Here is a 22,478-nt window from a genome sequence, read left to right as displayed (position 1 = left end):
ATTCAATTCCAATTTAAAAGGATTCCGAATCGGAATTTCCGATATATCGAAGTGGTTATCGATATAATGTATCGATTTAGTATTCAGTCCCCGGTATTGATACCAATAGTGAGTCCGTCATTTCTTGCTTAGGTTGGTGAGTTTCTTCCTGAGTGATAGATTTTTAATTTATTTAATCATGGCTCTCGTGGAAACTAATTCATTCCAGAATCGACCAATGTCGATGCCGACCATGTCTTTATCAAGACTGGTTGATTTCACCGTGCAACGTACTTACCATGAGCTTCTTATACTGACTGACCTGTAAGTTTCTTTTTGGCTTATCATTTACTGTTTTTCAATGCAACATTTTTGGTAGCCATGTTGTGTTCATGTTTATCGTTGATTACTATCTATTTCATTCACTCATTTGATTTGTTTATGTATTTTTTTATCCAAAAATCTCTAAAGACTACCACAAAAATCTGACATTGAAAGGAAAATAGAAATTATTAGCTTTGCCAATCGAACTAGACAACTTTTCATCCGGTTATTGGCTCTTGTCAAATGGGCTGGAAGTGCTTCAAAAGTAGAAAAATGTTCGGTAAGTGTCGCATCTAATTTAATTCGGTTGATATTATTTCTCCATTTCAACCTCACTAAACTCTATTTCATCCATCTTTTCATTATTTCATCTCAAGACAATCGTGGCTTTTCTCAACAAGCAAGCTATGTTTTTCATAGAAACAGCAGATTCCTTAGCCAAGATGGCTCGAGAAAATTTAGTTCAAGCAAGGTATCTATTCTCTATTTTATTTTCGATTTTAAGTTTATCATCGTTTATTTTACTTCAATCTATTAATTTCACAGGCTTCCTGCTCTCCAACTGCCGGCTGCGGTTGAGGTACTCACTCTTGGCTCTTATACCCGGCTGCCAACATGCATAAGAGTAAGTTTTCTTGATATAGATGATATTAGTTATGAAAATATCTAATTTTTAATATTTTTGCTTTGAATTTTAGGATAGAATAGTTCCTCCTGATTCCATTACTCCAGCTGAAAAGAAAGCAACTTTGCAGAGATTGAACCAAATTATCCAACAAAGGCTAGTGATTTCAAATTTAAGTCCACAAATGAAAAATTTCAAAATTGGTATGTAGTTTGCATAATTTTATTGATAATTCTTTGAATCTGATAATATTCTACATACTTTTAATATTAAAGACCACGGTAGAGTTATATTTCATGTTAATCATGAATTTGAGATGGCACTGACTTTAATGGGAGATAATCCAAACTTGCCATGGAGAGTTTTGTCAATCGACTTTTTGGTTGAAGATAAAGAAACTGGAGGTAAGTTTAGTTATTCTGCTTTCTTTTAATTCTATGTATTAACTATTCAACGATTTTTTTCATTGCCTAGGTGGTAAAGATCTCGTACATCCAATCCAAGTCCGATGCATTTTAGACATAATTCAATCGCGTTTAAATGATAACTCTAAATCTCTATTAGATCCTTATATTGTATTACGTAAGTCTATTTATAATCTTTCCGGCTTATTATATAACTAATTTGATTCTTATTGTCAATTTCGTAGATACTTTTTGCCTTAGTCTTCAACTTGAAGTTTTGCATGCTCAGGCAACAAGACTCAGTAGAGAAAGACTTGGAGAGCTAGTCAAGGTAGAAGAATATTTCCTTGGTAAAAAGTTATGTATCTCATATTGGAGAAATCAAGATGACAAAAGTGAAAAGTCCGATAAAAGCGAATCAAAATCCCCGTGTAAAATTATCATTGAAATAGATAATCAAGATCAATCCAAACTTTTGCAAGTAACACATTTGCCTGAGTTAGATGCAGATACTACTTTAAGCAACGAACCATTCAAGGTAGTATTCAAAATGAATTTTTCAATATTTAAAATGTTTATTAATGTTTTTGACTTTTTTCCAGTTCGATCATTTATCCTTAGAAAAACTTCTTATTCATACAACGCATGAAAGAGCTAGACAATATCTATCATCTATTCAAGAACAGATAAAAAATAATCAGATTGGCAAATGTTCTCTCTCGGGCTGTCCACCAGTTCTTCAAATCTCATTTGTACATGACTCTTTACCTCATGAACGGATAGCAGTGGCTGTTGACACTTTTAGCGGACAATTACTAGCAGATATACCTATGTTTGATGATCCAGAGTTGAAAGATGAACTACAAACTACAATAAAGAAAGATCCTTCCAATTGGTCTCCACTCTTAGATAAACTTAAAATTCTGGTTTATCGGGATCGGTTCAAGAGGGCAGCTGAGTATCTCTCAGTTTCAACTCATGACAGCTTACTTTGGCACTCATCTGTAAATCATCCGGTTATCAGTGACACTACTACAGCAAAGCTCTACGTTCAATTCTGTCGGTATCCAAAGAACTTTATGCTAATCACCTTTAAACCAAATCTCCGCAATAGTGAAAAAGAAATGGATTTCCGTTACTATCTGTTATCAATCGAACCAGTGCCTATTGAATTTTTTGATGACCAATCTTCGTCAGATGATCAAGATATACCGAAACTTAGTGCAAAACTCTTATCATTATTCGAAATAGATGTTCCGAGTTCACTTGGATCTCCTAAAGCAGCCTTTGAATATTTCAACCTTGTCAATGGAGCTGGAAAAAGAAAATTAATTTGTGATGATTACAATTTAAAACGTAGCAAAATATGCAACTCATTTACATCTGAATTTATGCATCTAGTTAATTTCTGTGATGAGAAACTTTTCTTCGGTGTCTTATCTTCTGAGTTATTGAAAAGACGGATTTGTCACCAAGTGCGAGATTGTGACAAAGCTGGTTATATGCATTATATTGATATCACCCAATATCCACCTGACTCATTTGAGTCTGCTTCTAGATTACGCTCAAATTTAATTAGTTGCACCATTCGCTTACAATCCAGAGGTATCTATAAAATTTGGGTGGTCTCGTTAACCTTTTTCAATAGTCCAGTACTTAATCAAACTCCTAGAGATGCAACACAGAAGAAAGTTGTCTGCATGGTGTATGATTTTTCAACCGGTTTTCATTCTCAACTAGTACAAATGATTAATGATCTTCATAATGATTGGATTGCTATTTCCAAAGTCTATGAAATTTTTGCCGATTTTATCGATCAAATGAATGCCACCAATTCTCCCCCGGTTTTCGAGATTAAGTCCTTCAATTACAAGAAATTGACATTAGGTTATGGTCCAAATAAGGGTTACATTGTTTCAATAAATTGGAAGCCTTTTGAAAAGCGTTATCATCTATCATTTGCCATCAATGGCTTATCATCTTCAAATATTAATCCTCATTTAATTATCGCTGCACAATTACAACATGAGTTTAATCAACACCGTTCTATTGCTTGGCTTTTACAAACACTAAACTCGACCTTTTCGCCGTTATTGACACTACAAAATCTCACTAGTACACCGCTCCTTGGAGTGGTCAACAGTCGTCCTCACGTGCCTGTTCAAACATTCTGTATCGTCCCACAAAAAAGCAATCATATCAGACTTATTTATCGAAATACATATTGTCTCGATATTATTCTTAGTGTTGATGGTTTTGTATCCATAAGAGATGGAGCCTATAGCCTGTTTGATAAAGCTAAAGTCCTGGAAGAACTTAGTCCCATCCAAGGATTAAAAGCTTTTCTTAATAAATTCGTTGATAAAAATGCTGCACAAATGAGACGATTGTCTCAAACAGAAGACGACAATCCGCCATCGCCAATGACTCATATTGAGCATGTTGAACCATATCTATTTCAATCGAACCATAACCAAACTGCCTCTCCAATGACGATTAATTCAGCTCAAGATTCAATGATGATGAATGCCGGTGGTCCAGGAGCTCGTGGTATGCGTCAAGTCATGACTCCAGGATCATTATCACATCCAAATACTCCCGCATCACCTCACACTTCCGTACTAAATCAAAATGCCTATGCATCCTCTCCGAATCCATCATTTGCGTTAGCGTCACCTCCATCTCATGGTTATCAAACTAGCCAAAGTGGTCAAATAGCTCCGTCTCCATCTATTCCAGTTTCTCATCCTGAACAGTCTCCAGGAAATATTTTTGGTGTCAATTCTCCTATGAACCCTCTTCATGCACCTTCACCCTCATTTTTGCCTATAGCAAGTCCATCTGCTGCTACAAACATACATTCACCGGCATCCAATTTCATGAGTACATCTCATGATCATTCTGTCAACTCACCATTCCCTGGTCCAGGAGGATCAAATATCTCAATGCAATCTCCTGCCTCTGTGCCTTGGCCAAATAGTCCTTCAATGGCTCGACCTTCACCAAGACCAGGTCCTAGTCCAGTTGGTGGAGGGTTAGGAGCAAGTCCTCAGACTAATGTATCACCGCATTATCATAATGTTCCTGGACACATTGCCATGTCTTCAACCCGATTCTTACCTCAACGTGCCTGGGCGGCAGCCAATCCTACTTTATTAACGTATCAAGGGTTCGATAACATGTGTCGTCCTCACGCGCCTCTTGAGTCTCCTCCAGCTCATCATCACAACCCAGTTTATGCTTCACTGTCTCAATTAGAACGATTTTTAGGATGTGTTTTCATGAGAAAGACCCTCCAACGAACCCTAGGAGCAGGAGATGGGGTATGTGCTTAACTCATAAGTCGCCTCATTTTTAAATTTGTTAAATGTTACTACTGTTATACTTATTAAATGTTCATTTTTATTATCTTTAATAGTTTCAAGTAATAACAAGCAATCCAACTCCAGGAATTATCCAATTCAAAAATGAAACTTTACAATTCAAAATAACTGTCCATCCTATTACCATGCAGGTATGTTATTCCTCTACAAATTATTATCATGAGTTCAAGGCATATTTATCAATATTTCATAACTAAACTTATTGTTCTTCTTTTATAGTCTCTCCAAATCAGTATCATACCATTCCCAGAACATGAAAATTCGTGGTTATCAGAAGAACTGGATATTCTAAAACGTTTCTTCGAAAGCCGCGTAAGTCAAATTCTTTTTCATTCAAATTATACTCTAATTTACATTACATGGATTATTTTATATTTATACTTATTTCTCTTGTTTTTTTTCTAGGTCGTCTGCGCTCCTTATAAGCCTAATCCATTTATTTCTTACTCACGGCTCCTGAACGTTCCACATCGTGTATGCAAAGATTGTATACAGTTGATGAGACTTGAATTGGTTAGTTTTTTATTGATGCAATTTAAAGAACGATGTTCTATTTTCAATACTAATCTTTTTGTTTATCACTTTTTCAACAGTTCCCTGATCCCAGTCTTAAATGGACTTTACAATGGTTGCTAACAATAACACCGGCGCAACTTGATCGTCCGATCGGAAAACCTGGAATGTCTGCTGTATTTGTTTTCAAAGGCTCAACTGTAGTTTTCTTTGTAAGTAATGCTTCTTTAATGTCCAAAAATTTTCAATTCAATCACATTTTCTTTTTAAATAATTTCATTTTTATAATCATCTTTTTATCATTTTTTCCCTAAAGTTACAATTTACCAGAGTTATGCATAACCTCCCAATGAATGTGGAACCCCAAACCTTAGTTATACCATTTATGTTTGAAATGGAACGTAATATATTACGAGTAGCTTCTGACAAAAGCACAGGAGCTCAAACTCAAACCTATCCTGTTATAAATGAAATCAATACAATTCTAGCCCGGTACAATGAATATCAAATGCAGTCTGGTAAGAGTTATTTTTTATTCTTTAACTCCATTATTTTGTTTCAAGAACTTATTAACTGATTCATTTTTCTATTTTTATTTTTCGTAGGAGAGTATTCCATTTTCCATGCTATTCGGGAAATAATGATGAGTGATCTAGCAGCACAACCAGTTTAACGAACAAAGTGACCTATCTTGTAATATTCCTTTTTTGACCATTGGTTTTAATCAAATTTGTATAGTCCGTGTCAAAATTAAAACTTTGACTTTGGTGGTTTTTTCTAAAATATTATCCGTGTACGAATCTAATCACTCTTCATCGATCTAAAAAAATTTTAATCCATGATAATTAAATATTAGATGATATTAGAATTTTTTTATCTCTTTTGTATTACTCTCAAACTTTTATGCCATCGCATAACCATCAATGTTGCGTCTTATGACACAAACAAGAAACTGAATTCTCGATATAATTTGGATCAAATAAATGTAAATATTTAAATAATAGTTGAATAAATCAATTTTCATGACTTAAGCCAATTTAATGTATCAATACAAATTCATTAGGTTACTCAACGCATGAAATTGATTGAACGGTTTGATGATACACCTTTTTCAATGATACACATAAACTTATATTTAATGTTTTATTTTATTTTTTAGTTAATTTAAAGAATTTAAAATCAACAAAATATTGATAAATTTTCATCATCTTAATTAGTAAATCTTCAACAAAGGCAAAGAAAATTAAAATAAGTTTAACAATTAATAAGGAATCAAAATGTATATTGTGGTTAGCGTTTGCCATTAAATTTTAACAAAGTATCAAATTGTAACTATTTTTGTCTGCTTTTGACAGTTGATTAGTAGATGAAAAAAAAGTATTGCTTTTTTAAGCATTTGGATCCAAGGATAACGTTAATTCACTTGAAAAGTGTTTTTGATTAGCAATTATTCAATCCATGTCAACATCAACATCATATGTTGTGAATCAATTAAATAAAAACGGAATCCATGAATTTCACGAGAAGAACGAGATTTTTGTAGGAAAAATAAGATGAAAGTGAAGCTATTATAAGATGAAATGCTCAAGTATTTTGATAAAGTTGATGATCGGATGAAAAATATGATTGAGTTATGACTTGCATATTGGATTAATGAGGCTTCTCAATGACATTTATCCTTTTCTAATTCACTCTTTTTTCCATGCTGGACAAGAGTTGGCATCATTAAGGTGAGTTGCTTGTATTTACCTTAACCAACACAATACTTAACATAAGCATGGACATTGATTTATATCCAATTACAGAAAGATTTTCAAGGCTCGATATGAGATGTTTTGTTTTTGTTTTTAATAATTATTCATCACAATGGACTAAATGAGAAATAAGGTTTCACTATCAATAAAATGGACAGATTAATTCAATTAATATCCAAATTTTGATTTGATTAATAGATGAATTTGCCTTTAGATTGATCTTAATTCATCTAAGCTTGTAATATCGTTACATTGATATGTTGATGGGTTGACTTTGGACGGATGTTGAGAGGTGGAAAGATGATGATGATGATGACGATGAAGGTATCAGAATTAGAAAGGCGATTGATTATGATTGAAAGGTTGGAAAAGTACATTGATGTAAAAACACTTTTACTTTTTGAAAATCATTTTTTTGTGTGTTCATTTGATGTTGTAGGACCAAATGTCGACTTAAAGGTTAAAGATTGAGATAAAGAAAGAGTTGGGGAAGGATAAGATGAAAGAGAGAAGAGATCTTGATTTTTCTTCCTTTCATCATCATTTTAATGTTCAGCATCTTGGTCGGCAAGAACAATAAATGCTGGTTGAGGAACAGTTTCAGCAGTTTGTTCCCTTGGTCCATTGGGCTGGCCAATAAAATGATGAGGATAAGAGTGACTTGGTGATGGTTGATGATGTACAGGTGAAGAGTGTTGTGAAGGAGATGAAGGTGAATTGGATGCTTGATCTTCTTGACTGCCAACTGTAATTGGAATGAATCGGACTCCAGGTTGAGAAGCAGCAGCAGCCTGTTTAGCGGCAATCAATTCACGGAAAAGTTTCATCTTGTTTGGTGACACCATTGACTGTGAGCCTGATGAAGGTGATGATGAAGTTGGAGGTCGGCTAATAATGAAAGTAGGTCCACTTGATGACCTTGATCCATCAGAGGCTGAATTGTCCATGTCATCGGCAGATGATCCAGGTCCACCTTCACCATTGTGAATCTCTGCATCATAAAGTAAAACAATATGATCTTGATCAGAGCCGGATGGATCTTGGTCTGAGGGTGAAATTGGATGGACAAAGCCAGGGTGAGGATGATAAGCCATTCCTGACGCGTGGTGTGGTGGTGGTGGTGGATGTGGAGGAGGAACGTGGTGAGGATGGGCAGCGACTGAAGCTCTCATTGTTACTGGAACTTGGACAGGAACATGATAAGGAACATCAACTGGAACTTCAATGACGGGCCTTGGGTGTGAGTAAGCTGTTGCCATTGACCGTTGGACTGGATAATGGTAAATTGGACGTTGAGCTGGGTAGTAGTTTGCTGGTGGAGCTTGAGCTGGACCATAGGAGACTGGGACTGGAACGTGAACGGGAACCGTGTAGGCAGCTTGAGGAGCAGGCGAGTAAGAAGGTCTCATGTATGGAACTGAGTAAGGAACTGTTGGGTAAAATGGACCGACATGTGATCGACCATATGGTGATGCATGATAACCTGGATAATTGGCTGAGTTGGATGGTCCATTCATTGATGATCGCCCATTTTCACCTGAATTAACGGGAACGGCAAGCATCACAAGAACAGGTTGAACATTTGGGTTGCTGCCTGCAGCTGAAGAGCCCGATGAACCTCCTCTTCGTTGGATGGTCATTGGTCCTAATGGGCCTCGTTGAGTGGAACCTGAAATTTGAGAAGCCGATGTTGGTCCATGTGGAATGGAAGAGGATGACATGTAGGTTCGATGGTTCATTGAGGGTAAACCACCAGCAAGTGATCTAGCTGAAGCAAGTGGGTGATGGTGCAAGTGGTGAGGAGGAGCGTGATGAGCGAAAGATGGAAGTGAATTGGTTTGTTGGGGGGTTAAAGGTGAACGAATCAATGAAGAGGCTCTTCCAGTGGGCATTGGTCGACCGTACATGGGTGGTTGAGGTAAGCCTTGTAACCGACCTGGTCCGGCCATCCTTTCATCTCTCATTGTGGCAACAATAACAGGAACAGTTTCCTCGTCTGATTCTTCGTCTTTGTCTTTACCTTCTGCTCGAACAATCAGAGTATTGGTCATGGCGTCACGGGCTTGAGCTTCCATTTGAGCTCGAGCTGCAGCAGCAATCAATCGGGACATCATGGCAGCAGCAGCATAACGAAGCATTGGATTTGGGCCAGCTTCAGATAAAGGATTAATTGGATCACTTGAGTCGTAATCTGGATTGGTTGGACTGGATGAAATTGGAATTGTAAATTTTCTCATTCGACTGGCCCATTTGGCGTTCATTTTATCCAATGGATTCTTGCCTTCTTTATCTTTATCTTTACCGTTAACAGTTGATGAACCTGTTGATGAACCATTCACAGAGGCTGCTGGTACCGATGAAGAAGCTGAACCCGATTCAGAAGAGTCTTTATCAGCATCATTGTTGTTCAATGAAAATAATGAACTTCCTTCTGAGCCAGAAGCAGAACGTAAAGGAGCAGACAAATGAAGTCCCATAAGGCGTTCAATGAAAACAATTCGAGGATTTCGGTCACCAGAATCTCCTTTCTCTTCATCATCTGAACCAGATAAAGCAGAAGATAAATCAGAGATTGATTCACTTTTACTTGAATCATCATCCGAGTCAGAAGATTTGGTTGCATTTTCGTCTGGAACACTTGTTGTCGAGGGTAAAACCGTTGATGTTTCCCGAGACGATTCTTCAGCACCAGGCGAACCCGATTCACCAGGAACACCATTAACAGTAGCTGCTATTGTCAATGAAGCAGCAACTCGAGCATCGGCTTTAGCAGCTGAAGATGATTCGTCAATTGGGAATGCCATTCCATACTTTGATTGCTATTTTTCCAATTCAATTGTTTTTATTTTTTTCACCAATAAAATTGATAAATAAAGAAGAGGAAAAAACATGTTAAACAAGAAATGTGAAAAGGAACAAAATGTTGAGCAAATATCAGACAAAAACCCGAACCAATTCAATCAGAACAACAATCAAAATTGACTGTTTTTTCATTCGTCTATTTTGATGAAGAAAAATTCAAAAATCTAAAATCCGTTCTGTCATGAGGAAGAAAAAGCAAATACGAATTGTTTGAACAGAAATTTAAATGATCAAAACAATAGTCAGCTTAAACAAATTGACTTGAAGCAGCTCAAGTTAATGTTAACGTTGATTCAATTTTCTTGTTTGCCATTTTGATTGAAACAATTCCCAATCATACTCTAATTATTCAATTTGTTGAATTAAAAGCTCAAACTAAAGCGTAATCTAAAATAGCCTCATTACTTTGGAGTCATAAAATTTATTCCAACATCTATTTGAATCTAAAAATTTTCATAACAATTGTACAACAATGTTACAATTAGGTTTTGTCCACTATAATACACAACTGACAATTATATAAATCAGTTGAATCGTAAGTACCTCAATATTTGGGTTAATACTATGTTAATTGGATCAAATTGTAACAACCAATTAAACTGGTACAGTTATGAATTCAGGTAAATACAGAAGTCTTTTTTTTCTCACTGGAAAATCAGAGCTGAGCAATCATAATTAACTAATCAACCCAATAACTGTTAACCAACATTGCCAACCATTAGCATCATCTAAACTTATTAAATTAACCTGAATAAAGTGAAACATCAAACTACCAACTAATGATAAAAACCAACATAATATTTTGTCAACTCAACCATACAAAAAAGTCTAATCATTGATATATCAGTGTGTTGTTATAAATAAATTAATAATGATCAATTGACTATAAGTAGATCTAAATGTATGTCCATTACTTTGTACACAAAAAGAGGCAAAAAGTGAATATCAGTTGTTTTAGTTAATCCCTAACCAGATCATAATATCAAGCTTACAACTAAAGATAGCCATATCATCATCATGAACCGATCTTCTTGGTGATCTCAATATCTGAATGATGTTACTTGTTTTTTTTACTTTCAAGTCAATCTTCAGTCTCACCCGACTATTCAAGACTCATTAATTTAACATTTACCTTTTAACCTTATTATCGAGTGAAGTTGTGTGTCAACAATTTAAAGCTGGACAGTTAAGCTTGAAACCCAAAAGAAACAATCAAAGAGAAATGAAGAGAAGGAAAAAGAAATGAGTTTTCTGGTTTTGAGACTTAACCAGATTTTCAAATAAACTTTCAATTTGCAAATATTACACTCAACTCTAGCAAATATTAATTATCCAATAAAGATAACTTAACATGATAAAGTTCTCGTTCCAATTGTCATTGAATTGGTAAAAAAGATTAGAAGCAAAAAATTTGGAGAAAAAAAGAGGAACCAGAAAATAATTTCTAACACCGTTTAGAGTGAACTTCAGTCAACTGATTCAACAACAAATGGCAAATTAACCTACGTTGGTGCTTTTGATTGTCTGTTTAAGATAATGATGACAATAAAGGAAGTAACGCGACATAAGACACACAAGTAAACGGTAACAATCAAAGTAACAAGCCGATAAGTTGAACAGCAGGTAAAATGGAAAACATTATTATCATTATTATCTGACGAACGAAGTAGCGTTTAGCTTGAATGAGAAGCTCTAATTGTTACGCAGGTTTGATGGCGAAAGAGAGACCATTAAATGATCAAGTCGATGATGATGAGGATAATAACTAATGATAGCTAATGAACAGGTGATTGAAAAGGTTCTCACTGATAATTAGTCAAAAATTGAGCAGAAAAATATCAAACTAATGCTTACCGCAGCTTCATCTCGTTGAGCCAGAACCAATGAAAGAACCGCAACTGAAAAGTTCCCAAAAAGTTGCCGTAAAAAAAAGGTTGAATGTTGAACGAGAAACAACAGATTAGTTGATAGTTTTTAATTTAACATTCATTGGGATGAATTGTTTTTGAGTGGAAAAAAAGGAAAAAATAAATAGTTCATTGTTTCCATTGAGTAACGCAACATGAACCAAACGTTAACCTTTCTGGTGATCAACGAATTGATCAAGACAACAATAAACGCGATAAAAATATTTATATTCATTTACGTGTTTAATTATTCAATTATTATCGTCATCTTTTGCCATTCAACTCTTTGTTTTGTTTCTTCCAAGACAATCACTAATTTACAAAGTCAATGAATTTGGACAATATTTTTGAATAAAACTCAGAATTCTGTTTCTTTCATCTTCGCTAATTGTTGTCTTCATTTTACTTACAGAAAAGGATTAATGATGAGATGAAAGCCAAGTACTTCATTGTCCTTGGTGGAGTTGATTCGTAAATCCTGTAATGATTAGAATTGGAAATTAATTTTTTGTTTCATCTTCTTTTCTTGATTTTAATTTTTATGATTTTCTAGATTAACGTTTATGTTAAGGAATCAGCTTTGGTTTTGCTTTGTTTGAGGAAAATTTCAACAATTAAGATTTCTGTTGAGTTGTGATCTTCAGTTAATTTTTTTTTATGTTTTTGGTTAACCTTTTCGTTATTTGATTGTTTTGATTGTATATTTAATTAGTTGTAAAGTTGAATCCTAGTCAAGGTAAATGATTACCATTAAAGGTGAAACATGATTTGGAAGTGGAAAGCATAAGATCAATGAGAGTCGAGAAAATGTTTCAAAGTTGTTATGAAAAAAGGAATAAAAATGAATGAAGAAGATTTCGTTTGTTCTGTAATATGATTATGATTCTGATAACATTTGAAATGAGAAATGAGTTGAGTTGGAATGAATTAGAATGGATTAACAATAGAATTGTTGCTTTTCAATTAACGTTCAACATAAAGTTAACATCTAACGTTGATAACAAGTTTAACATTATATTGTACATTAACAATTGGTTATTAAGTCTGACCGATTTAACTATGCTAAGCAAAATGGAAGGATCAAAAAGCATGAGAATGTCCTGAGTAACTTTCAATTGACTTTCTTAACGAACTAAACCTTAATACGATCATCATGATGATCATTATGGTGATGGAACCGAACTGAAAGTGAAAAAAAGACAGAAAAATGAAAGAAAATAGTGAAATGAGAAACTAACTTAGAAGAGTTTTCGGTCACAATCCAGATTATTTTTTTGACTTTTTTGGTTAACCGTTGATCCCATTTTGATGGTGAATCAGTTGATCCATTAGTATCATTAGTTAATCCATTTGACTTAGTTGGTGGCGATTTAATCGAATCAGCCTTTTCGTTTGATAGATCACAAACTTTATGGTTAACCATTTCACTTGGTAATTTGCTCATCCTTCAATCTTTCATTGGCAAACAATCAAAGTAACAAATGGAAGATTTAAAACAAGTTGAAACTGAACTGAATGAAAAAAATGGTTGATTGTTGATTAACTTGACTTGATGTAAAATGGCAACACAATTGGAAAGGATAAACAAGAAAAAAGACAACAAAAAATGAACACAAAACTACAAATTGGGTAAAAATCTGGTTATGGTGAAGACTGTTGTTACTACAGCCAACAGCATAAAACTGATCTTCTGTTTACTAAATGAATATGGATCAATCTTTCGGGACACTCGGATGATCATCTCTATTCTCCCGTTAACCAATCTTCCTTATCATCCTCCATGATCATCTCTCTTTCCCTTATGTCTACTTTGTCTGTCTTCATTTGCTTTTCCCTCAAACGCAACCCATTTTCAGGTTACATGTTTGACCTGATCATCTGCAGCGCTTTTCAACCTGCAGAGTGAACTCAATGAAACTCCCTCTGCCTTTCACTTTAACATCGTCATCTTTATCATCATAAATCGTCCTTTTCATCATCCTTACCCGATTGTAAACAAGTTTAACAGAAGCAAACACTGCAGACTGGGAAGAACCAGAAAAAATTTTCTTCTTCATCTTCTAATTTCTTTGTCTCTTCCCTGTTATTAGTGTAAAGAGATGATCAACTCACCAAACTCCCCCACAAATGAAAAATGAATTGAAGATGAAACAGGAAAAGAATCTTTCTTTTTCCAATTTCTCTCTTCATTTGTTTACTTGTCTAAACTCACTGTTTACTCATCTTCAATATAATTATTGATTGTAATTACATATTTTTTTCAAATTAAAATCAACTTTACCTAATCAAATTGTTCCATTACAATGTTTCATGAGAATCGAGAAATTAATAACTCATTAAGTCTCATAAATTTACATAATTTACTCTCAAGTTTCAATCAACTCACAATTCATCACTTTTGCCTTAATGTTTCAAATCAAGAAAAGTTAAGTTTCTCAATTTACAATAAACTGTTGATTAACTCTTGATTAGCATCCAAACAGTCTGAAATCATCTTCATTTCCAAGTCGATCAAATGATTAAAATGTTTCCAACAAAATCAAGTTAATTATCTCATCAGCTGCCAATAACTTCAAATTGACCCAACTTCAATCAACTGGCAATTAACCGATTGTGAGACAAAAAAGAGCAACAATTAGAAGTGAGAAACAAAAAAATGCAAACAGTAAATCATTGGAAACAAATCAAATCTATTAAAGTGTTGAACAATTAAAGTAATCATTGAATTCATCTTCAATAAACTTTCAATTTCCAAACTAATCAACCAAATGAATCAAATAAATCACCAGCCAAGTATAAAGAAAAATAATAATAGACGATAATTATAATTGTAATATTTAATGATTACAATAATAAAAAGAAGCTAAACAATAGGAAACATTTAAATTGCTATATTTAAATAGCAATTGTTCAAAGAGATTTCAACCATTTTCCTGGAAAAATCGCTGGTCAAATGGCTATTAATTACCAGTTTTACCTTCCATTTATCAATACCAATTGATTATTAATCAATAACTTTCCACCCTGAACCTCCCATTGAACCAACTCAAGAATAACCCACAAAAACTGTTTTAATAGCAAGAAATAGAAACACAATTAAAATTTACTCGACTGTGAGGTTAACTTGTTAAGTGTGTGTGTGTCTGAGTGTGAATCAAATTGTCTATTAATAGGTTTTACTTTTTCACAATTAACTTTCCTTTTATTGTTAATCTTCTTCCGTAACATTATCACCATTTGAGTTACTTTTAACTTTAAACATTCATTCAAAAACAAATTCTCAATTGTATTCCTTAATTTACTTTGCAACACAATTCAATAATTAGCCATTAAATCAGATTAGATGTTCAGAATGACCATTTGTCCAAACGGAAGAAATGATTAGATCAAGAAATCTGTTGATCGTAAACTAAATACATTAACAATCGAGAAACTGAAAAGTTTTGGTGTGAAGAGAAAAAAAGGAAAATCGAAAGTAAAACTGGACAATTAACGAGAAAACGATAATTCCTCATGATTAACCAGTTTTGCACTTAAAAGTTCAATCTTGAAAGTGAAGTTTCTTTGCAAAAATTGAGTTCGAGAACTTTTTCAGTTTCATGAGAAGTTGTTCAGGAAAAAGGTGAAGTTAAGGCAATCAAGCAATCGAAATATTTATCGATCTAAATTTGGTTTATAATCGAGTTCGGTTTGATGAATGATTTGAATTTAGTTTTGAGAGAAAATTTCGAAAACTATTTTTTTCGAATCTTTGTTTAATTGAATAAGAAGTCGAACTTTTGATCTATTGTTCAATGTGAACGTTCACCTTTAACCAAGCGGAAGTAACTTTTCTTGCTTGCTCATTGTTATTCACCTGAAAGACTGACTACAGTTCAATAACATATTTGATAAGTTAATTGTGAACCTTTTTTTGCTCCAACAATTGGTCAAATTGAGAGAATCGTGAACAATTAAGGAAATCATAACCCTAATCGGTAAACTAATCATCAGTTGATTAACTTTTCCATTTGGGCAACAATTAATGGGAAGCTTTGTTGATCAGTGAACAACATTATTCAAGTGGCTGTAAATTATTGAATCAAAGTAATGAAACAATTTAAACAATTTGAACAAGCAAAAAGTGAAATGAAGAAGAAGAAGAAAAATTCAGTTCAATCGATTTCCCAGGCTTAATTCAACAATTGAACATTATTGTAAGTAAATTTGAAAAGTAAAAGCTTCACACCACAAACACATAGAGCAGTTAATTAATTGGTTGGAAGTGATTGCTCAAATAGAGTCGATATTTTAATCAATTGAAGTGATTGTTGGAGAAGCACGAAAAAATGAATACAAATAGGAAAAGATTGAATTTAAAAGCATTTTCTTGATCAAACTCTATTTTTGCATTATTTTTGGATAAAAAAATGAAATCAAATAAAGAGTAAGATATGAATACGATTTGTTGGCGATTCATTGTTATACATTGTTGTACTTCTGAAAGGGTTCATCTTCATGGATTCAATTTTGTTCATCTTCTCTTTCTTTCTCTCTTTTCATCTTCATCTTCATCATCGCCTTTATCATCAGTGTCATCATTATCAGGTCTGAATCTTGCAAAAGGACTCAACAGTCCGAATAAAAATGCTAAGTTGTCGCATTAACCTTTTTTGCATCAACCTTCAACCATTCAACAGTCAATTGGATAGCTATTTTTGTTTATCTGAAAAAAGGATTGAATTGTTTGTAGCATTGTTTTCAAAGGAGATAAAGTATTGTTCAAGATGCTGTTGATGATGATGATGCTCAGAATGAGGGCAAAATTAGGCAAAAACAGCGTTACATGAAAAAAAAAACATCAACAATGACAAAAAAAAAGAGTCACATTGAAAACATTAAGAACGGTATTCACTGGACCAGAATTTTATCATCCTTTTCCAAGCTGGTTTTCATTTGTACCTTTCTGATTAATTGTAAAATTGTCACAATTTATTCATGATAATATAAAAGCTGAGCATAAATTAAATAATGGAAAATAAATGAATATATTTGATCAGATGCAGTTGAACCAAAAACAAAACAAAAACACTTCAGCTGATTACACTGTTTGGATCAACATTGGTGACAGTCTTTGAAAAACATAGACTATTGACTAACTATCAACTATCAAATGTCAAATGTTAATATTAAACTGTTAATTGTTTCAAATTGTTGATAGAAACTGGTTTAATTATTAAATCTTGTCAAGATTCAAAAGCACAAACCGAAAGACATTAGGTTGACTTACCGGACAATATCGTAGATTACGGTTTTTGCCTTGTGATAAGGTTTACTTTCAGTTGGTGTTGATTTCACTGAATCGCTTATTTTTGCTGGTTTCTCGACACAACCTGAAACATCCAGTAATGGTTAGTGTTGATTAATTAATCCAGTAATTGTAATCAATTGGAGTGGAAGGTACAGTTTGTTAGTAGAAGGATAAGAAAAGGGAAAATTGGGTAAAAAGGTTTGGGTCAACAAGGGATGGAAAGCAGATGATGTTATAAACAAGGGATGATCTGGTTATTGTCGGTTTTCGGGTTTACTTATTTGATTAAATTTGGGTTTGTAGGATATTAATTGATTGGAGTTTAGTTTAAAAAACAAAACGAACCTTCACTTGTTAATGGTCCGTGTGTTGGAGGTGAATTACGGGCACAGTCACAGGTAATGTAAAGATTAGTTGGATTTTGTGTGCACTGTTTGCACGAACCTGAAACCGACTGAGACTCCATCGACACTTGATAATGCGATTTATACTTGAAGAGAGATTTTAAAATGTTCCAATCAATTCTGTCTGAATATAAATTAAAATAAAATGAAAAATATAAGGAAACAACATGAGAAAACAGAACAAAACTCGTAAAAAAACGGTTCTAATAGTAGACAACAAAAGCTTCTCCACCTTAAAGCTAAACCATTCCAACCTCCACCTTTCCATACAATTACCTCCTTTATTTTACCTCCTCCTCCTCCTCTTCACCGCCACCATCAAACCGCTTCACCATCATCATTACCATTCATCATCTTCATCTTCAATTCATCTAAATTTCAATCTTGAATCGGTACTTTTTCCAGCGCCTCCTGTTGAGAGCAAGAAAAACACTAACAAAAGCCATGCTTTTATCAATTTTGTTTTCATCTATTATTATAATCATTATTGTATTGTAATTGTTATTATCGTGTTATTATTGAAAAACTTAAAATTTTTCTTAAATAGCTCAAAAGTAATTACCAATTTGTTGATATTTTTTCTGACTCCCCTTTGGTTGGCTCAAGGATTGAATGTTTTATTGCTTCTTATCTTCTTGCGCTTTGCTTTTTGGCTTTTTTTGGGTAAAAAGGTTTTTTCAGTCGTTTTTCTCATTTTAATTTATTTTTTCAACTCTTTTTTGACCAACTCTCATTCACCTGATTGTTTCAGATCAATTGGCTTCAACACTTATTTCTACTGGATCCAGTCGAGGCTCATTGCACCAAATGACCATCAACAGCTGATTTTACCCGTTCAATTTCAATCCATTTCAAGATTATTTTTGCCCTTTCTCATTTATCCCGTTAAAGTGGTCAACTGATCATTGTATCAAGATTTAGTTTGCTTTAATTGGTGGCTCTTTTTAAAAGCAACATTAGGGCTTCAACACTTTTACCAAGATGCATTCATTTGAGGAGGCAAAATGTGTAAAACCATTTCAACTCGATTATGTCCAGTTAGCCAGTTTACTCAGAAGACTGCATCTGAAAGTTGATTGTTAATTGAATCCCGGACCAAGTAATAATAATAATCAACAGGATCAATTTTGGTAACTGGCTTAGGTTTGATTGTTGAAGTAAAATGTAGCAAGAAGATTTGGAAGAGAGAGAAAAAAATGTGTTACCAAAAGAGTATGTTGATGAATCGATCAACGAACTGTGAAACAAGTAAAGTCAACTTGTACCTTGGCGATCACTTTTTACCCGTTTATGCTCATGTTTTTCATCCTAATTTTACTCACTGTGTTCAGTTAAATTATAATGGTGGTTATACTGTAATGGTAAAAAAAGACAACATAAACAACAACATAAAGTCAACCTAAAGGGTTTGTGAACCTTCATTGAGATTATCAAGTCAAATAAAGTCTTAATAATTGTTGAATTAACAATCATTATACCGATTATAACAGCAATAATGAAAACAAAGCAAAAGTCCAAAAAATCATAAGCATCAGTGATAACATTATTTAATCATTATATTCATGTTGAGATGATGAAAGCGTGAATTTGGTTCCATTTGTAACAATTTGATAATAACGCAACTCTTAACCAACTCGACACGTAACATTTGGTACCAAAGATTGTTAAACTTATTTCAATATTTTCTGGTTAAAATTGTGGTTCTTCCATTGACTATTTAGGTTCACATGATATCAAGAGTCCATTGTGAATGACAGTCAAGTAAATGATTGATGAAGTCACAATAAAGACAATTAGTAAACCTGCAACAATCAATTGATTATTTGTTATTAGCTTCTCCTTCCTTGTAACGACCGGATATTTATTAACAGCGGGAAGTTTAGCTAATAATTTCAGGTCAATTAACAATTTATGATCAATTGTAATCTCTTGTAACAGTGAAATGTTTCAACAGTAACAACAATCTTCCATTCATTTGACTCAATTATCAAGTTATCCCTTTCCAATCACTCAATAATACAATTAGATTGATTACAAATAAACTAATTAAGGTTTGAAAAATCTGTGGTTGAAGTTGATTTGATTTTGGATTGCGACTTGACTTCAACTTGTTTCTTTATCCAATTTGAATTGTAAAAAGATTGTTTTAAAATTGAAAAGAGTCTACAGAAGGAAAAAGCACAATCAATTGAATTAGGTGATAGACAACAATTAAATTAATTGAAGACTCAAAAAGCATGTTAATTGTAATCCAATCGAGTCAATAACCTATCACAGAAAAGTCGAGTTTTACAGTCGCTTTTTGTCTTGAAATAAATGATGAAGATGAAGATGAAATAATGTTTAAATTAAGGAGAAAAAATTGGGTTCTTTTGTGACAACACCAACTTAATCAGTTACTTCCTAAATCAAATTGGCAAAGGAATTGAATTGGATTAGAAGAAGGCGAAAAAAGGTTAACATGGAAAACAGTTGATTGTGACAATCAGAGAGACCATTTTTTGGCAATTGATTATCGATCAAATGATGCTTCAAGTGTTGGAACAAGTTAAGTTAATGTTACAAATGAAAATAAATATTCACTTGATTTGTAGTAAGGATTGAAAGGTGGAAAGAGAGGAAAATTGAGTTGATTTGCAAAATTAATCAATTCTTAAGCAAATGATTGGCTATTGTTTTGCTCATTTTAATGGATTCATCTTCAAGCCATAAAATTGCTGCGATTTGAAAGGAATCGTTGAACATAATTCGGTAATAAAATAGTAGATTGGACAGTTGAAGCACAACGCTCTGTTTGTACTTGATGAATACGAATTAGTAAAACATGATGTTCGTCTCATGGTAATATTAATAGTATAATGGGCATGATAATGATAGATGGCAACAATGATAGTAACAGTAGTTTGTTGAGGTTAATTTAAGTATCAGTAGCTTAAAGTCATTAAGTCCAGTTAAAGGATTGATCTAAAGTAACAAGTGTGAGGTGAATTACAAATACTTCAACCTTTAAATTGATCAGCAAATGTTGAAGATGTTTCTGCTTCTGTTTGATGAAGAAGTCAATTGTCAATTGTTTCAGGTGAACATTAAGATCTTTTCAATCTAATGGATAAAGTAGTAAAGGAATGAAATTTGATTTGTTCAACAATCGACAATCTGGTAGATCAATCAGTCTCAACAATCAATTTTCAATTTTCCTTTCCATTCAAATGAAATTCAAAATGCTTTCTCTTTACAATTTACCCACAAAACCCGATTTTGTATTTTTCATTTTCTCACTTTTGTTCATTTTTGTTTTCATTTTTATCATCATTTGTATTTCAACTTAAAGTTCAAAAGCTGTTAATGACGTGATTTATGGATATTTTAACACCAAAAACAGTTATTTAATCAACTGATTTGCGAGCTTTATTTGCTATTGAAATCAAGACCAGGTAAAAAAAAAACATTAAAATGATGAACCAAAGCTTCCAAAAGGATGATAATAAATGCAAAAACGATCAACTTTAACGACTTAAAGGGTAAAATAATGATTCAAATGATTCCCAATGAATAAAAAACCTATCAAGTCTACAAATTTTCAATGAATTTACTCTTTTTCACTGAACAAATAGATTCTCATTTAGACTAATGGTTAAACTCGGCCGCTTTTCAAGATGATATTCAATGATCCTTGTATTGAAGCGTTAAATGTTTAAATGAAGAAACAATTTAAACTGTTGATCAAATTTAATGATCACATTTAATTTGTCTCTTAAGACATCGAAAAAAAGTAACTTTTATTACAATAAAGGTCCAAGTGGTTGACTTATAAGCGCTTGTCCCAAATCTGGTTTCTGGTGTTAACCCAAGGTAAATAAAAGGCAAATTGAAAAGCAATGAAACGACTGGCAAAGCAAAAAGCGAAAGCTCAAAGACAAATAATTGCAATTGTGTCAAACAAGATGATAATTAACAATCAATGAACAAGTTATTATTATCATCTTCATCTTCATTACCAGCCTGATCCATCGAGAATAATCTCAATTCAGGTCAGCATTAACAATAATGAATTGTTGGTTATTGTATAATACAGAAACACATTCACTTTTTTTTCTGGTTTACATTCAGGATCAATTTTGTCCTCTTAACAGTCAATATTCATCATCAGTTATTCAATGAAATATTTCATGTTGATCATCAAATATTTGAAACTTTCAACATTGTATGCTTTTTAAGAGCCTAATAAATACGGAAATGTATAGTTAAATTGTCATTTATTGTCAACATTTCCATGTATACTTCAAGTCGTATGCTTTTGTGGTTAACCAACAAAATATTGGCTCAAAAAAAGGTCAATTTGAACAATCAAAGTGAGCTCACACTTGATAGTTATTAACCATAAATGATAATAAAGCAATTTAAATTCAAACTGTTAACAATTGATTTGACCTTTTTCCGCGTTACTATTCATTGGGACAAATTGTTAACTTGTTTCCATTTGCTAATTGTTTATTAATTTGACAACCTTTTTTTTCTGGTTAATTCAACTGGTTAAGACCAGAAAGTTGATCTTAAGGTTAACTTGAGGCTTAAGGTTTTGCGTTTTTGATTACATTTTCATGAGTTTAATGAACATTTGTTACAACAATTTAAAAATGCTTAATTGAATGGTTAAATTGTCTATCAATTATCAACTGTTAATGTCAATGAACTTCCAATTGAAAGCCAAATGTTTTTCTGTACATTCATTTTGTATTAATTTATCAGTTCATTTTAACCTTTTTTATTCATTTTTTGACTTTTTTGTCCAACAAATGAATCTAATTAAACAAGAATGCATTTGATTAATTGTCTGATTGAATTTTAATCATTTGACCAGTTGAAGCTGATTCTCATTGTGCAGGGGAAAAGATGTTTCAATGGAAATGTTTCATTTTTTTATTTATAACAAATTTAGTCTCACAATTTGTCGATCTAATTTTAAATTAATTTACTCAATTTGCCATTAAAAGTGCGATTACAATTTGTGAAAGCATTGAAAGTTTGTAAAT

At 33.0% G+C, this 22,478-nt stretch overlaps 2 protein-coding genes and 1 long non-coding RNA gene across 4 annotated transcripts; 2 read left to right on the top strand and 1 right to left on the bottom strand.

Annotated features, from left to right (window-relative positions):
- Positions 1 to 110: 110 nt before the first annotated feature.
- MED14 (mediator complex subunit 14) lies at positions 111 to 6,262 on the top strand. The gene is made up of 15 exons (XM_015939420.3): positions 111 to 303; positions 451 to 583; positions 681 to 775; positions 850 to 928; positions 1,002 to 1,131; positions 1,204 to 1,332; positions 1,403 to 1,510; positions 1,578 to 1,870; positions 1,935 to 4,655; positions 4,751 to 4,846; positions 4,935 to 5,027; positions 5,121 to 5,228; positions 5,309 to 5,440; positions 5,545 to 5,746; positions 5,834 to 6,262. The coding sequence occupies exons 1-15, from the start codon at positions 179 to 181 to the stop codon at positions 5,899 to 5,901; spliced, it is 4,512 nt and encodes a 1,503-aa protein (XP_015794906.1). The 5' UTR covers positions 111 to 178; the 3' UTR covers positions 5,902 to 6,262.
- Positions 6,263 to 6,357: 95 nt separating this feature from the next.
- LOC107371370 (uncharacterized) lies at positions 6,358 to 17,709 on the bottom strand. Of its 2 annotated transcripts, XM_025162852.2 has the most exons (5): positions 17,387 to 17,709; positions 17,021 to 17,123; positions 12,162 to 12,229; positions 11,699 to 11,742; positions 6,358 to 9,801 (listed from the first exon to the last, which is right to left on the bottom strand). In XM_025162852.2, exons 1-5 carry the CDS (start codon positions 17,505 to 17,507, stop codon positions 7,528 to 7,530), a joined length of 2,610 nt encoding a protein of 869 aa, XP_025018620.2. In that variant the 5' UTR covers positions 17,508 to 17,709; the 3' UTR covers positions 6,358 to 7,527. The 2 variants fall into 2 exon arrangements, with proteins under 2 accessions (XP_025018620.2, XP_025018623.1); XM_025162855.2 differs by lacking the exons at positions 17,021 to 17,123; positions 17,387 to 17,709 and adding an exon at positions 12,990 to 13,451.
- Positions 17,710 to 17,883: 174 nt separating this feature from the next.
- LOC112539954 (uncharacterized) lies at positions 17,884 to 18,973 on the top strand. The gene is made up of 2 exons (XR_003083982.2): positions 17,884 to 18,108; positions 18,197 to 18,973. It is a non-coding gene; the product is annotated as an uncharacterized LOC112539954 (long non-coding RNA).
- Positions 18,974 to 22,478: the final 3,505 nt, after the last annotated feature.

Source organism: Tetranychus urticae, chromosome 2 (assembly GCF_039701765.1).
Source record: "Tetranychus urticae isolate SD_2017Ah chromosome 2, NJAU_TeUrti_SD_1.0, whole genome shotgun sequence".
NCBI classification, from domain to species: domain Eukaryota; kingdom Metazoa; phylum Arthropoda; class Arachnida; order Trombidiformes; family Tetranychidae; genus Tetranychus; species Tetranychus urticae.
Note: the sequence above shows the minus strand (reverse complement) of the source record. Positions and strands in the feature narration are given on the sequence as shown.

Coding starts and splice junctions, on each gene's coding strand:
- LOC107371370 (XM_025162852.2), bottom strand. CDS start 17,507: ATGGAGTCTCAGTCGGTTTCAGGTTCGTGCAAACAGTGCACACAAAAT. Junction 12,230..17,020: donor GTAATCTACGATATTGTCCG/GTAAGTCAACCT, acceptor TAATCATTACAG/GATTTACGAATCAACTCCAC. Junction 11,743..12,161: donor CTCATCATTAATCCTTTTCT/GTAAGTAAAATG, acceptor GGAACTTTTCAG/TTGCGGTTCTTTCATTGGTT.
- MED14 (XM_015939420.3), top strand. CDS start 179: ATGGCTCTCGTGGAAACTAATTCATTCCAGAATCGACCAATGTCGATG. Junction 584..680: donor CAAAAGTAGAAAAATGTTCG/GTAAGTGTCGCA, acceptor TTTCATCTCAAG/ACAATCGTGGCTTTTCTCAA. Junction 1,333..1,402: donor TGAAGATAAAGAAACTGGAG/GTAAGTTTAGTT, acceptor TTCATTGCCTAG/GTGGTAAAGATCTCGTACAT.